Below are 17283 nucleotides of genomic sequence, written 5' to 3'. Positions count from 1 at the left end.
TCACTTCTGCAAATGCAGTTTGCTCATACAACCACCACCCTGTCTATCAACAATGGCTAACAGTTTACAAGATGTAAAGTTATTAATAACTGGCATCAATACATCCACTCCCTCAAGGGATAGACAGACCAACTGGAGGGCTGAAACCATTATAAACAATTTGCTGCTGCTCTATTTTGGGTTTAGTTTGGGTGGTAACTTCAAGAGCTTTGAAATAAAATAAAGGATAACCCTACATAACCACAAGACTTTAAATTGCAGCAGTAATTTTAGGAGAAATCTGCCATAAATGTATAACTAGCCTAGAAATAACAGAAAGCCCAAAGAAACCAAAGATTATAAGAAAGATACAGACGAGACAAAATAAACATTCACTTGCACCAGATGAGAAAAGTGAACAAGTAATAAATGACTTTAAATTGAAACAGGCAGGATTTAGGTCACATACTGTAACAGTTCCAGTAATGCACAAGCCATCAGTATTAAAATAATTAGTCTTAAACATTCTTCTTCTCGGAAACAACAATAAAGAGGAAGATAAATCAATTATACCTCATAAAGCTAAAAAAAACATAAGTAATAATTTAAAAAGAGAAAACCATGCAATGGCCTTTCTTGGATTTTTGAAATAAATATATGATCCTGCCTTGAGTAAAGAGCAAAGTTATCTATCCTGGGCCCTTCAAGCCCCCACGGATTAGCAATTAAGAGTTTAAAAACCAAATCACATAATCATCACATTAAATTCTTAGTCAAACCAATGAGGAAGCCCTCAACACGTTGTAGAACAATAGAGAGCAATTTCTATTGTAAAATAATGTATATCTCTTAAAATATAAAAGACTGCTCAGAGGCAAAACATTTGATTTTATCACACTTAACTCAGAACTTGCGTCTGTGTAAAACTAAACTGAAACCGTACAAGTCAAATGGGCAATACTTAGAAAGCACCGACACTTCGTCTGCACTTACCTGATCTTTCTCGTGGGGTAGAAGGCTGACAGGTGGGAGTGAAGATGGGAAAGCACTGGGGCACTTGGGAGCCCCTTTGCCATCTAAGCCTCCGTAATTGACCCTGTACTGCGGGCCGTCTTTCAGTAACCTCCCATTGTTCACTGCGCGTTTGGCCCCCAGTCGCAGCCGCTGCTGAAAGGCTGGGTTGGTGGTGGTGCTTGTGAGATCACTTTGACTTCTGAGATACTTCTCAATGTTCTTCAGGGAGGAGCCATTTGGCTCCTCCAGTCCTTCAATTGCTCTCCTTAGAAGTTTATTCCAATCCACGTTGCGCAGATCATTGCATGATCCTCTAGACCCCTTGGTTGACTTAGGAAAAGTGCCTGGTTTAACTGATGAAAAGCGCCCAGGGTTGTCTGGGTCCTTGTAGGAGGCAAGGCCTTTGTTGGTGACTTTGAGAACTGAGCCATCCTGAACGCTGAGTTCCAGCTGTTCAGAGACTGTCTTCTTATCCAATCCATGGGAAGTGCTGACGGCATGGCAGATTCTCTCTTCAGAGGGCCTTTGCTTTTGCTTTTTTATTTTCTGTATAGCTTCAAGAATCCACTCTGTATAAAGTGGGTTTGCAAGTTTTACCATGGTTGACAAATGACTTCAGTACAAAAGTTACCCATAGAGGTTCTCCTTGTATTTAACAGAACTTGCACATTTAAAAGTCACTTACAATTCAACAAATGGGCAGACTATTCCAGACCATATTAAGCAACATCTCACAAATATCCATCCTTCAGAGATTAAAAAGAGGATGAACAGGCAAAGTTGATAGTTGTCTTATTTGACCAACAGGAAAAACTGCATTTAGGTGAAGAACATCTTTAACCAGGAAATCAAAACCTAAAAAGATAAAAAAGAAGGAAAAACTCTTAATAATGAAACTTCTAAAAATAAAGTAAACGACTTTTTCAGATGCAAAATGTCCACAGAAATAATGACAAGCAGGTATTATGTAACAAAGCCACAATGATTATATTTTCCAACCAGAAATTGGGTCACAGTCTGAAAAGGAATTTCTTTTAGGATTTTTCATTTGTTATTTATATGAGTAGTTTATGGGGCATTTAAGAGATCATATCTAAGTTATCAATATATATTTAATGGATAACCTTCATTGAAACTAATAAAATTACATGTTAGTGGTTCAAGATATGTATCTACCATAAACATAAAATCAACACCAAAATAAATCTATGGTGCAAAAATCTGATGGTGGGGATCTCCCTGGTGGTTCAGTGGCTAAGACTCCATGCTCCCAATGCAGGGGGCTGGGGTTTGATGCCGGGTCAGCGAACTAGATACCACACGCTGCAACTAAAGATCCCAAATGCCACAGCTAAGACCCATCACAGCCAAAAAATTAAATATTTTTTTCTAAAAAAGGAAAAAAACTCTGATGGGAGTACATTAAACGTAAAAAGAATCTTAAACTTAAAAAAAAAAAGAGCAATAGTCCTGACTCTTCTATTTCAGCTAAACATTCTACATATTTCTCAAGTCTCGCACATAAGAAAATTTCCCACTGAGCCTCTGCTACAGAACCAAGTTCCCCCAGCCCTTTGAAGAGGTTCTGTAACACTCTCTCATCCACAGGTTGGAAGAAAACTGAAATTAATGTGGTAACATAACCCATCACCTTTTGAATAATGGAGCCCTCTAGGTGTCTCTACCTGCTTAGCTCATGAAACTGCTCAATTCAAGCAAGATTTGTACACATCCTATTCCAGTTAGACACTGATACTGCTTTCTGAGACCCTCCCGATATACACAAAAATCCCCTAGATCTCCAATCTGGTATTGAGAACACCTGCCAAGAGCACCAGCCAAAGCACCCTGATCTGGGAGTTGAGTCAGAACTGGGCTCTAATCTTGCTCTTCACAGATAAAATCCACATCTTAAAACTCTTTCAAACAGTTTGAAGTTTTCAGAGTGTGCTCACATATAACTTGTAATCTGCAGGATGACTCTATGGGTAACCTGATGCTCGGGGAAAGGTGGAACACAGGATAATAGTCAGTGGTAGACTCCAGGCTCACAGGCCCTTATTCTATACTGAAGTCCATTCCGCCTTCACCTGAGCCTCAACTGCTTGTTCCAGCTATTCTTCCTCTGCAAGTAAGACTAGTAGTTCACATGCTGGCCCTACCCATGTCAAGCAGAAAAACCCTGGGTAAACGACTTAAGTTTCTGTCACTTTACCTGTAGAGCAATAATAGTATACCCCTCCAGGACTGTTGAGAGAATTAAGTGAACACATTATCTAATACGCAGCATAGAACAGCTATCATCATTTGCACTTAATACAATGCCTACACACTCTAAAAAACGACTCATAAAATTATAAAGTTATCTCTGATTGTTTATTTACATTTAATGTACCTCAAAGAGTACAATGAGCTTCCCTTGTGGCTCAGCTGGTAAAGAATCTGCCTGCAATGTGGGAGACCTGGGTTCGATCCCTGGGTTAGGAAGATCCCCTGGAGAAGGGAAAGGCTACCCACTCCAGTATTCTGGCCTGGAGAATTCCATGGACTGTATAGTCCATGGGGGTGCAAAGAGTTGGTAAAACAATAAAAACAAAATAAAAATGAAATAAATAAAATAAAGATTTAAAAAAGGGTAAAATAATGTTTTTCCAAAAAATTTAAGCAGATACACTGAAGAATTTAACATTTGCTTTCAAAGATTCTGTTGCTAAAAAACTGGACCACTGAACTATACTAGCTTGAAAGTGGCAGTTTCAAAAAGGATTTGTCCTTCTTGCAATTAGTATATTATAGTTTCACTCTGTTTTTCTCCATTCAGATTTAGAAACTTCAGACTAAAGAGATCTTATAGATCATCCAATCCAACTTCTAGTTAAACAGTAAAAGATCCCTTGTTCAATTCCCCAACAGATGGGCCACAAAGTCTCAAAATACTTGCAGTGATTGAGAATTTGTCACTTCTTAAGACAGCTCATGCCACTGTTGGACAGCTCTAACTGTAATATATCTCCTGCTCACAGGAGCCAAAATTTTTCTTCCCATAACTTCCACCCACTAGTTCTAGTTCCCCTGGAACAAACTCAAGAAATTCTTTAATACTACGCTCCTTCATATATTTGAAAACACAATGAACCTTCATATATTTGAAAACAAGTATCTTTTGAAAACCACTACAATCAAACCCCATTATACCTCCACTCCCACCTTGGACCACTCATATCCCGATTCCTTAACATGCCCACACATTACAGGTTTCCAAGCACCTCCTTCTCATGCTCACTCATTAGTTAGGCTAATGCTCATCTTAAAATCTGGCAGTCCAGGCATTATCCAATTATACCAGGGTTACATAAACTTTCTTACCAGCACTGCCACACAACTGGTACATGCCAAGCATGCAGTCCAACCAAAAATCTCAGATATTCTTTCAAAAAAACTGTTAAGCTGAGGATTTTCATTCTCTACCCCATACAAATTTAATACATGCTCAGATTTTTACACTTATCACAGTTCATCTTATTGGTTTGAGTCTATCTTCCAACTTGTTAAAAACTGGTTTGAATCCTGCTTCTGTCATCTATGTCATCTGCAAATCTAATAAGCACTCCCCTTTGTGTCATTACATAAATCATTGACAAAAATGTTAGACTTGGAACACAGTGTGTTTAAGAATGAAATCACTGGCTTTCATCGTGCAACCACTTTCAGGACAGAACACAGGAATCATTCTGCTTTAGCAAGTTTAGAACAGGAAGCTGATCTTTCCAAAGTAAAATGGTTCGGGACAAAATTTCATTAGAAGACATTTCACCGTGTCCAAGTAATTATTTCATCTTTCATCATTTATTCAGGATGAATCAACTAATTTAATTTGATTGCACAAAATACAACTGCAGGAAGCAGGAAAAGAGGTCACAGAAAAGTATCTAATATTGCAAAGTTGCTTTCAGGCATTTTGGTTACACAGGCCAATGAACATACATTAAAACAAAATACATTTCATAACTAATACTCAAAATACACCTTCATGACAAGCTATTACCACAATCCTAACCCACAATCAAAAGAACTGTTCATCTCCATGACCAACACATTTCAACCAGACTGACATTTTTACATCTGAAAAATACAATGAAAAAAAAGGGAAAATACCAGAATTGGAACTCCAAGTGTTTTAACAGTCCATGACAAAAAAGAAGATTGTCCAGATCGTCAGGCAAATCTGCCAAAAGAAAAAAATGTAAATGTTAATTCGGGCATTAGGACACCCCTTAAATTCAGCAACCATCTCTGGATCTCCATGCTACTCAATCCAAACAGACACGGTGAGTTTATTGATACACCCTATTTGGTGATAAGTTAGCTCTCTTTGACAAGAAGCCCCACGACAAGTACCTCAGGAAGTAAACTTTCAGGCTTCTTCAAAGCTAGACCTGTCCTCCAAATTTTAAAAAATTTGGATTTTTAAAAAATTTTTAAAAAATCAGGTTTGTGATAGAGACTAAGAAAGAATTTCATCATTTAAAAAAAAAAAAAAACAACTTACTATTACTCAAGTAGTCAGGCAGGTATAACATTTTGTCTGGATGGAAAAAAAAATAGTCAAACATTGTTTAAAGGTCAATATTAATTTTCCAGGCAACATTCGCTATTTATCCCAAGGGTCATCTGGTATCTAAGTACTGGGAGCTATCATGATACGGCCAACAGCTGCAACTAAGAGAAAGATACACCAGTTTCCACAATATGTCAGCACAGGACACATTTCAGGTGGTGGTGGTTAGTCACTAAGTTGTGTCTGAATCTTGCAAACCCAGGGACCACAGACCGCCAGGCTCCTCTGTCCATGGAATTCTCTAGGCAAGAATACTGGAGTGGATTGCCACTTCCTTCTCCAGGGGATCTTCCCAACCCAGGGCTCAAAACCGAGTCTCCTGCGCCGCAGGTGGTCTCTTGCATCGCAGGCAGATTCCTTACCAACTGAGCCACCAGGGAGGCAAAAAATAAATGTGAAACAACCTATGAAGGGCTGTACTTTGATACCGTGCAGACAAACCAAGCAACCTTAGAGCCTCCTTCTCCCCTCCCCTAGCCACAGACACACACCTTACTCCTCAATTTAATCTCAAAATTAGCTCTCATCTGACACCAACCAACAGAGTTAATTAGGCAGAAGCAGATGCAACTCAACAGCTCTGTGCTACAAGCTGAATCAATGTTAAAAACATACACACACAGCTAAGAAAGGAACAAAATCATAAGTCTCTTATCTGTAGCCAATTCTCAACTAAACACATGTATATTATCCACTTTGTATATTATCCACTACAAATTTTTTAATCTTAGGCTGGTTTGTTTCTGACATCCTACTGGCCCCACTGTAAATTGGTATATGTTAAGAGAATAGATTGAAAACCAATTTAATTTTAGTCTAAGCAATATTTAACTAGAAAGACAAATCTAAGGCCAAAAAAAATGCATAATTCATTAAAAAGCCAGTTAGAAATGCTTTGCACCCCCTGCCTCCCCTGATTCAGAATTATCCACACCATTTCTCTCTTCCAAAGCCCTAGGATTAGTCCCACAGGTAGACAGCTCATGCTATCACAAGTACGACCCTAAAAACCGTTATGCCGTTTTCCTTTTTTTCTATAAAAGCTTGAAAGTTGGACTAAAAAGCTATCAAAACCAAGAATGAGTCATTCCAAATTAATTCTGGGGACTCATGCTACATCAAAATTAAATTACTCTATTTTCTAAGGTTTTGAATCACTATTTTTAACTACAAAGTAACATGAGTAAATTATATGGTTGTATCATACAGTTTTTAATAAAACACTATTTACATCATTCATTACAAACTATTCTAAACAAATCTAGAGAAATGCTTCGTCCAACACTGAGCTTTTGGCTTCATTAGTATTATAAAAATATCAACACTATTCAGAAATACTCATGTCAGCATAAGAAGAGTCAAAATACCCTGCATCATAAATTCTATGTGAAACTCCTCTAAGCTTTTACTAAGGCTGTGTGTTGTTTCAAAATCAATGTCATAACATTCGAGTCATGAGATTGCAGATGAGCCAAAAGCAGTGGTAGAAAAAAATAAAGATTAATAGTAGAGTTTACTCTTCTGTCATACTGACAAAAGTTATTTTTAGCTCTCCCACTTTTATAGGCTCCTGGATTTTTTCATAGCCTATTATGTAACTGAGTAAGGATCCACAAATCTTAACAATATCGTCTGAAAAAGAATATAGACTGTTTCAGGGAAGGGAACTTAACTTCTTTTCTTCTATAACCACCCAGCACAGACTACTAGCACAGTTGCTCCAAAGAGCATTCAGTGAACACATTTCTGGGACATCAGACCTCATCCATACAGTAATACTGGTTTAACGTTCAAATCCTGCGTGCAACTACTTCTCAAAATTAATGCTCAAGACCCAAAACATGTGAACTGGGAGGTGAGGTTATAAACACTATCAAAGAACAACCAGCAAATTTAGTGAGATACTGTTCTGAGTGTGCAGCCCTATGGTAGATGCTGTGGGGATACGAAGCAATTCAGCACAACTTGGTAGTTCTTCAAAAAAATTAAACATAAAATTACTGTATGAGGTCACAATTTCACTTCCAGATACACACCCCAAGGAACTGAAAACAGGGACTTAGATAAGCACAAGTACACTCATGTTCACGACAGTACTATTCGCGACAGCCAAAAAAAGTGGAAACGGGTCAATGTCCATCAACAGATAAATGGGTGAAAAAATATGGTACATCCATACACTAGAATAGTATTCAATCATAATAAGAAATGATGCAGTGGGGGCTTCCCTGGTGATCCAGTGGTTGACAGTCTGCCTTCCAATGCAGGGGACATAGGTTCGATCCCTGGTCTGGGATGATCCCACAGGCTGAGGGACAACTAGGCCCAGGTACCATAACTACTGAACCTGCACTGGAGAGCCCCTGAGCCACAACTTCTGAAGCCCACAGACCTTGAGCCCCTGCTCTGCAACAAGAGAAGCCATGGCAATGAGAAGCCTGAGCACTGCAACCAAGAGTAGCCCCAACTCACTGCAACTAGAGAAAGCCTGTGTGAAACAACGAAGAAAAGTAGCACAGCCAAAAATAAAATTAAACAAACCTTTAAAAAAAGAAAAAGTGATGAAGTAGTGATACATGCTACAACATAGATAAACCTCAAAAATATGTTGTGAAAGAAACCAGACACAAAAGGTTACATATCATTTAATCCCATTAATAAGAAACTCCTAGAATAGATAAAGCTAGAAACAGAACATAGATTGGTGGGCAGGGATGGGGGAGATGGTGAGGAGAAACTGCTTAATGGGTAAAAGTGAAAAGTAGTGAAAGTCACTCAGTTGTGTCAGATTCTTTGCGACCCCCATAGACTGTAGCCTGCCAGGCTCCTCTGTCCATGGAATTCTCCAGGCAAGAATACTGAATTGGGTAGCCACTCCTTCTCCAGGGGATCTTTCCAACCAGGTGTCAAACCCAGGTCTCCCACACTGCAGGCAAATTCTTTACCATCTGAGCCACCAGGGAAGCCTGGCATAAGGGGTAAGTAAAGTAAAGTTGCTCAGTCATTTCCGACTCTTTGCGACCCCATGGACTGTAGCCTACCAGGCTCCTCTGTCCATGGGACTTTCCAGGCAAGAGTACTGGAGTGGGCTGCCATTGCCTTCTCCAGGCTTAAGGGGTAAGAGACTTTATTTTGGAGTGATGACCGTGTTTTGAAAACTGCATAGAGGTCATGGTCACATAACACTGTGACTATACTAAATGTCACTGACTTGTTCACTTTAAAATGGTTTTATGTTATATGAATTTCACCAATTTTTTTTTTTTTAAGAAATAGAGCAATAAACTGTAATAATAGCAACCACTGTCTGACACCTACTGTGAGCCAGGCACGTTACATAGATTATCACGTGCATACGTATGTCAGGTCGCTTCAGTCGTGTAGACTCTTTGAGACCCCATGGACTATAGTCTGCCAGGCTCCTCTGCCCATGGGGATTCTCCAGGCAAGAATACTGGAGTGGGTTGCCATGCCCTCCTCCAAAGGATCTTCCCAACCCAGGGGTTGAACCCCTATCTCCTGAGGCTCATGCACCGCAGGTGGATTCTTTACCACTGAGCCACCGGGCAAGCCACAGATTACATAATTATCAAGTAAACCTCAAAACCACCCTGTAAGGTAGCATTGTTGCCCACATTTTGCAAAAGAAAAACAGATTCCTGACTGTCAAGACCTCAGACCAGTAAGTCATGAAAGATTTTAATTCAGATGCTAAACGCTTTCCTGTCTCTCCATTGGCTTTCAAACTAGGCTCCTTGGTGCTCTTCTGAGAAAGTGCCTAGGCTTTCAGAACCACCTGCAGATGCCCTTGTGGGTTACACACTAGGGCCACCATAATCCCTGCACCAAACAAAGCATCTCTGCCTTAACTATTCTATATTTAATGAGCTTCTCTATAATATTCACTTCAAAGAAAGGGCTCCTCTAAATACAGAAGGAACAAAGTCTGAAAACAACCGTGACTAGTGACTATTCCTCAGTAGTGCGGACGGGAGAACATCCCTTGGACGGATGGGACTTAAACTGGACCCAGAAAGGCAGAACTTACATGAACTGCCTGTTCTCTCCACAGATACCTCCTCAGAAGCCCTACATCACTTTGTCTAACAGGAAACTTTTAGCTTTCTTATCACTTGGCATTTCTAATCTGTATTTTGCTTACCTCCTCTCCCCTACTAGACTGCAAAATTCTGAAGAACAGGACTCATGTTTGATTCATTGTGGCATGCCCCAAGATTTCCAAGGACCACAACTTGAACGTAAGAGGGGTTCAATGCCTATTTGTGAAATGGATGCACCAGTGAATGAATGAAGGGAAATCTAGGAGAAGGCAGAGAACAAGAACGAGCTGTCAGAATAGAGGGACACTGAGTCCATGTGCGTGCCTGGAGAGGGGACGTGTTGACTAGGAGGAAGAAATAAAGTTGGACGTGACAAAAACCAGGCTGAGGCATGCGAACACGACAGATGAAGTAACAGAAAGCCAGAACAGGAGCAGCAACACAAGATAGAGTGGAATGCAAGCACGTATGTGCATGCACACACAAACACACCCCCCCACACACAAATGTGCTGAACGTGTGAATAATTCTGGCTATGGTATCCATCCAGTGTACGTTGAAGGGAAGGATGACTGAAGGAACAAACAAAAGTAATCAGTGTTTCATCTCCCCAAATATCAATCTTGTTCAACTTATATTTATGAGCCTAACTCAGCAGCAAGCCCAGAGTAGGCATTCCATAAATGTTAGTTGAATTGAATATTTAATTCCCATCTTTTTACAATAATACTAAGTCCTTTCTCACCACTCATTAGCATAGAGTTTTCAATTCAAAAGCTAATAATGTTTTCCAAGGATTTCTAAGAGGCTAAATCACCATGAAAATTATAATTTCAACTAATACATATTATATTAATTGGAAGTTTAATTTTTCATGTCATGCTCTCCTAGTTGACAGTATCCTTGTTATGTCATTAAACTATAATTGTGTAAATCTGCTTCAACAAACAATAACTGAACCATCAATAAACTATTATGTCTTCCATAATCCCTAGCAAAGATTAGTTTCAACATCATCATCATAAATTAGTAGAGGCTCGTCCCAAATCTCCTGGTGAAGCCTATGAATTCCGTTTGCATAGTCATCCCTAAATTTAAGTGCTCAATAGTTTCAGTCTCTAAACTTTAATTACACTGTCAGGAACCTCACAGGAAATTTGATCCCTGTCTCTAAAACAGGATTTTAGAGACAAGATGAAAAGTCATTCGAAGTCATCAGGCCTTTGGAGCCAGGATACACTGATTAGTAAGTAATAATGATATCATAACTAAGCACTTTCACTTAAGAAATAATCAACTGAATTTAGAGTGACTTTTTTTCCTGACATTTAAAAATTCCTATTCAATTCTAACCTCAAGTTAGCTTTAGTTGGGTTTTAATGACAAAGGCAAAAAACAATGTATTTGGAAAAAAAATCTGACATCTTAAATTTAAAAGATTATTTTGAAAATACACATCATTTCAGAATTCTGCATTAACTTTATCACACAGTTCCTTAAAACAAATTAAAGCTGCTCTCTGAGAATCTCAAGAAAATTACAGATCTATTTTTAAATAGGAACACAAGTACATACAGACATTTGCATACAATTTCAAGGGCTTCCAGAATCTCTACTGCCCATCCAAGGACCTCTAAAGGTCCACTCACTAACTTAACTTACTTTAACACACACAGAGAGGTTGATAGTTTTGTCCAGTTTCACAATAATTATCTCTATATGTGCTTAAAGTAAAACATGTTATATTGGAAAAAAAGAAAGTTATTATCATTGGTTTTGGATACTGTCAAACAGGCTCATGAAATCTTATTCAACAAGGCAATGTGCTATGATGGGATGGATCTAGAGAGTTCAGGAATCAAGTCCCCACCTTGTCAGCTACCTAAGCTGTGGGATATAGGGCAGATTACTGAGTCAATCTAAGTCTCAGTTTTCTCACCTGTAAAAATGAGAAAAATGTAGTTTTGCAGACCTGTAAAGAGGAATAACTGAGATAACAAATATGAAAGAACCGAGGCGGAGGACACATAGCAGGAACACAATAAAATACTAGCTCATAAAAGGAAAAAGGGCAATGCAGTCAGCTAGAGACCTGTAAAATCTCATCTAGCTGAACTTCTGTCTATATGGCCATTTTCTCCTATGCAATAGGGAAAGTCAGCACCTGCCTTAGTTATAGTTACAGTCAAGAAAAATTCAAGACAGAGAACAGAAAAAAGTGAAGAAGAGCAAAAAGAGATTTGAAATGGTGAGGATGGGGTCAAGAAGCGTGTATTTTCCTCATGATCATACATCTTTTAAGGTCAGTAAAGATTTAGAAGATAAAATTGATAGGAGAATATCTACTTAACCTGAGGGCAGGAAAAGTCTTAAAACAAGACACAAAAAGCACTAACCATAAAGAAAATACCATTAAATTTGACTCCATTAAAATTAAGAAGTTCTGTTCATTAAAAGACACCACAAAGAGTGAAAAGGCAAGCCAGAGAATGAAGGAAGGCATTGCAACACACACAAAGGACAGAGTTTCATATTTAGAGCAAGAACTACTAAATAGCTATAAAAAGACACAAGGACCAATTTACAAAAGGGGGGAGGGGTGCAGGGACAGACTTGAACAGGAACTTTACAAATGAGGAAATCCAAGTAGCCAATAAATAAATGAAAAGCTGTTCAACCTCCTTGCTAATAAGGTAAAGGCAAAGTGTACCAGATTGGCTAAGCTGAAAAACTAACAAGGGTAAGTCAAGTTGGTGAAGAGTAAGAAGCCAGGGAACTCAGATATACATACAGATACATAGATATACTGGAGGAAGTATAACCTGGTACAACTCTGGAAAATAGTCAAACTGGTACCTAGTAAAGTTGCAGACAAGTATACCCCATGACTAGGGCAAACATACAGATCATCATCCAAATTCAGAGACTTCTGAGAATTAAAGGTGTTATACTAATTCCTGGAGGAGGAAATGGCAACCCACTCCAGTATTCTTGGACGGAGGAGCCTGGGGTCGCAGAGTAGGACACGACTGAGTATTATACAACTAACACCAGGACAACAGGAATAAGCAGCATTAACATTCACGCTGCCTGTGAAGCAGCAGTTCATCCGCAGATGAACACCTCAGTCAGAGACCATGCACACGCATACCAGGTGATGAGCATGGGAACGCTGGCAGGGAACATTAGTTCACAACTTCCCCACACCAGAAACAACTCAAATATCCAGCAAGAGTGGAACTGATGAGGCTTCCCTGGTGGCTCCTGGCCGTGGTAGAGAGTCTGCCTGCCAATGCAGGAAACACAGGTTCGATCCCTGGTCCTGGCAGATCCCACATGCCAGATAGCAACTACGCTCCCATGCTGCCACTATGGAGCCTGTGCTCTAGAGCCTGGGAACCACAACTGCTGAGCCCCTGCAGCCTGCAGTCTGTGCTCTGCAACAAGAAAAGTAACTGTAATGAGAAGCCCACGTACAAAAGCCACCATTAACCACAAACTACAGAAAACCCGCGAGCAGCCAAAAATAAAAATAAAGAAATAAAATTATTTTTAAAATGGCCACTTGGACATATTACAGCCTTTCAAAAAAAAGAGCAGAACTGATGATAGAAAAATTGTGGAAGATTATGGGAATCCTATGAAAAGCTGCTTAACGGCGTTCTGGAAAAGCAAATTAAAGCACTACCAAGAAGAAATCTCCGTTGCTCACACTTCTCCCGTTCATTAGTCATTCACTATTCTACAGGCGAAGACTGATCACTGTAGCTCACACATACCTGCTTCCATAAAACAATTCCTTTTCTCTCTCTTGATACAAATACAGGGATCTGTATACAAGAACACTGAAACTACTGTGTAGAGAACTAAGAGACGAAAAGTCACTTATTAGGAACCCTGGCATTTAAAAAACTGTACCAGTTGGCTAAGCCTTCTTCTGACTGGTATTCAACAGTCCATGAAAGTTTCTGAAGTACATTATTTATCCAACTTCCTCAACTACCTTCCAATATTCACCTTATTTTAACTTTCCCTCCCCTGATGCCTTATATCTGACAGTTCCCACCTTATCTGCACAAGCAGTGAGAGAGAGAAACATTTGGTGTAACAGCTATGACGTAACATTCACTCTACTCAAGAGGCCTGGGCTTGACTGGTAGGCAAAATTTCAACTGACCCTGTCATCACCACCAGCCAGTCATTCTCCTAAGTTCCTCCTTTAATGTTAAACCCTCCCTCTGTCTTTATCTTCTCCTCTTTTTAACTATCACTTCACCATCTCAATCTTTGACCCTAAGTTCAAGTTCTCAGGTAAGAATCTTATCCTTTATTGAAAAATGCATTATCCTTTCCTTCTGGGGAAAAAAAAAAATCCTGCCCAAATTCATTTTGATAAATGTGTGAAGAATTTATGAATAAAAAAGAATGGAGTGTTTCACTTCAAGACTATCCGAGAAAATCAATGTACTTTACTCACAGTCATACAACACACACACACACACACCTTTTTTGGAGTACCACAGAACTCAAACACTATCTCGGTGTAAGTTATTCCCATTAGCTACTCCCACCTCCTGTCCATATATGGAGGAGTGTTCATATGCTCTTCTTCACTTTGAATTTCCAGGTACCTCCACCCAAATCTTGGTTCACTGGTTCTCTTTTCCTATTTTGCACATTTGTCATCTAGCCCCTCCTCTGCCTTTGCCCTTTGTCTCCAACCACTCCCTACACTCAGACCAAAGTACTTACAAATTCAAAAATATGCAAACACAAGGAGCCTCTTTCTGAGACAGACACCCAGTTCCCCCTTTGCTGACTCCAGCTCAAGTTACACCCAAGAAATCCAAAGTGTGTGCCAAGTTGCGTACCCATGGGTTGTAGGCCACCAACTCCTCTGTCCATTGAATTTCCCTTCCAGGCAAGAATACTGGAGTGGGATGCCATTTCCTACTCCAAGGGATCTTTCAGACCCAGGGATTAAACCTGTCCCCCACCCTCCTGCATTGACAGGTGAATTCTTTACCACTGAGCCACCTGGGAAGCCTCTAACAACCTTGTCTCCCACACTAACATCTTTGCCCATATGCCTTCCCAACTCGATCCAAATCACATTCGCCCAGTCCCACCTCCCTTTCTTCACACCTGTCACCTTTTCCCACCTCCTGAAGCCCCTGACTCCTAAGAGACTTTCTGTTAGATATATTTTGCGCAAAGGTCACCTCGGGGCAAAATATATCTAATAATTTAGAATACATCTAAATTCTAAGTAGGCTCCCTTGGAATTTAAGTTTGCTCTTCTGTCTTCCGGAGACTCTCTAAAGAATATCCGTTTCCCACCCCTCCATGTTTTTTCCAAGCTTCTACACCCCCAAAGCTAGCAAACCTTTCCATTCATGCCGATTCACCCAGATACCTCCTTCCCCCCATAGTAAATGTACCTAAGCCCCCGTTTCCTCAATACTTTCTCCAAACCAGTATCTACTCTGCACCGCTTTCTCAACACTACTCCATATCCACCACACCCAAATCCATTCTTACTCTGCCTCCCCCCAACCCCCATATCTACAAGTTCACCCTTCTGCACCGTTTCACTTGCCCCTCGGTCCTCCTTCCACATCTCCCAATTCTGCACTCTCCTCACCCTCCCTGATGCACCTGCTTGCACACCTCGTTTCCCCTCACACCCACCCCCTCCCTGAGAGTGCACTTCCCAGACACTCACTGGCCCCCTACCGTTCCTAGTAGGTCCCTCCCACTCAGAAAACCCCTACGAGCCCTCGCCTTCTGACCACCCGAACCCCGCCCCCATCCCGATATCGCTCCGCCCCTCTACCCTCGAGCCCCGCCCCCTGCCCTGGAGGTCCCGCTGAGGGGCGGGGCCTGTCCCTCCTCCCCCTTTCCCCCGCCCCCTACCGTCACGCTCAGGGGCAGCCTGACCCCGAGCGGCCCCGCGGTGACCCTCGCGCAGAGGCCTGTGGGAGGGGCGTCACAAGCCCCCTATTTCCCCCCTCCCGCCCCCCTCCCGCCCAGTCTCCTCCCCCTGGGGACGCGCGGGGTGGGTGACAGACCTGGCCGCGCGCCACCGCCACAGCGCCTGCCGGGGGCGCTGCCGCTGCCTGAGAAAAAAGCCGCGGCTGCCGCCTGGAGGAGGTGCCGTCGCCTCCGCCACCGCTGCCGCCGCCGCCAGGGGTAGGAGCTAAGCCGCCGCCATTTTGTGTCCCCCTGTTGTTGTCGTTGACATGAATCCGACATGACACTGATTACAGCCCAATGGAGTCTCATTAAACCCGAGCCACGGTCCCGCCCTAGCGCTGCTCCATTGGACTAGACCGCAGACACTTAGGGCCACCCGTTGGCCTAGGGGTCTGTCCATCACCCACACACTAACCACTCTGCAGCCCATTGGGGCAGGATCCTGCCGGTCATCTCGCCTCCGCATAGGCACACCCCTCGACCCATCAGCCCCCCCTCCGGTACCACCCCGGGGGAGGGCCCACTGCCAGTACCAATCAACAGACCGCCTGGCCCGCCTCTTCTGGGCACCTATTGGTCCAGCCCTTTTTCTCTCGCCCAGACACCACGCAACCTCTACTTCCACCTACCCGCCCCCTCTACCTCTAGAAAGGGATTGGGTCTACTCGCAGGAGAGGTACTTGGCCTTATTGGCTGCACACGATGCCAATCAGAGGGCCTTTTCCCTTTCCCCTCCCCCACTCAACCCCGAACCCCCTAGCCCGCAGCTAAAGTTTGTGTGAGAGCTGATCGCTGGCGGCGGCCGCAGGATTTAGGGGTGGGCGCGGGCGGGCGCGCGCGGGCGGGCACGCGAAGTTAAAATTCGAGGTTCTCAGTCGCCAGCTCCTGCGGTGGAGCGCGCGGACGGGCGCGCCGCCTGGAGCGTTCCATCCCGCCCCCTCCTCCACCTTCTCCCGTCCTGTCCCGGGCGACTACTCGCCCGCCCCCTGGCTCACATCCTTACCCCCCACGCACCCCTACCCTGCAAGCCGAGGCCGGGTGCAGGCAGTATGATGTCGCTGCAGCCTCCTCGCCATCCCATGCCGAGGGGGAGCAAGCCCTTACCCGCCGGGCGTGCACCCCCCGGCTCCACACTCGCCCGTGTCTGCAAGCACGTGCACCGTTCGCCGCTGCCTCCAGCCACCCCGGTCCCGGGCTAACCTCGCCTGCAGCCCGGCCAATCGTTTGCTGCTCTTTGTTGCTGCAGCCCGGGTCTCCCCGCTGCCTTCCTCAGCCTCCGCCTCGTCCTTTGCCAGCCGCCCGGGTCCGCAGCGCCGCGCTCCCCCCGCCCGGGACCCACCGCCGCCGCCTCCTTCTCCTCCTCCGCCTCCTCCTCCTCCTCGGCTCCGGGCTGCAGCGCACAGAGCCCGAGGCAGCGCCGCCCAGCCCCGCTCCCCCCGCGCCGCCAGCTAGCCCGCCCGGCCCGGCCGGGGGCGCAGCCTGGACCCCGCCCGCCCCAGTCCCCGCCCCGGGGGTACCTGCCTCCGCCCTGGGGGGCTCCGCTTGCCGCCCTCGGGGGAGGGCGGGGATGCCGGTGTCCGCGGGAGGATGGGGACGCCTGGGCCGTTTGGGGCGGGGAGTGTGCCCGCCTGGGCT

General features: G+C 43.3%; 1 protein-coding gene across 9 annotated transcripts in view; it reads right to left on the bottom strand.

The window, feature by feature from the left end:
* Nucleotides 1–16991, bottom strand: part of KAT6B (lysine acetyltransferase 6B) — a 182803-nt gene extending 165812 nt beyond the window's left edge. Inside the window, exons 1-3 of one of the 9 annotated variants that reach the window (XM_025284797.3) lie at nucleotides 16849–16991; nucleotides 5149–5218; nucleotides 973–1848 (exon numbers count right to left, since the gene is read on the bottom strand). In XM_025284797.3, the coding sequence (XP_025140582.3) occupies nucleotides 973–1593 (621 nt within the window). In that variant the 5' untranslated portion in view covers nucleotides 1594–1848; nucleotides 5149–5218; nucleotides 16849–16991. The other 8 variants (XM_025284796.3, XM_006055859.4, XM_006055860.4 and 5 more) reach the window with 8 other exon arrangements.
* Between the last annotated feature and the right edge of the window lie 292 nt (nucleotides 16992–17283).

Source organism: Bubalus bubalis, chromosome 4 (genome assembly GCF_019923935.1).
Source record: "Bubalus bubalis isolate 160015118507 breed Murrah chromosome 4, NDDB_SH_1, whole genome shotgun sequence".
In the NCBI taxonomy this organism is placed as follows: domain Eukaryota; kingdom Metazoa; phylum Chordata; class Mammalia; order Artiodactyla; family Bovidae; genus Bubalus; species Bubalus bubalis.
This window is presented reverse-complemented; position numbering and strand designations above follow the sequence as displayed.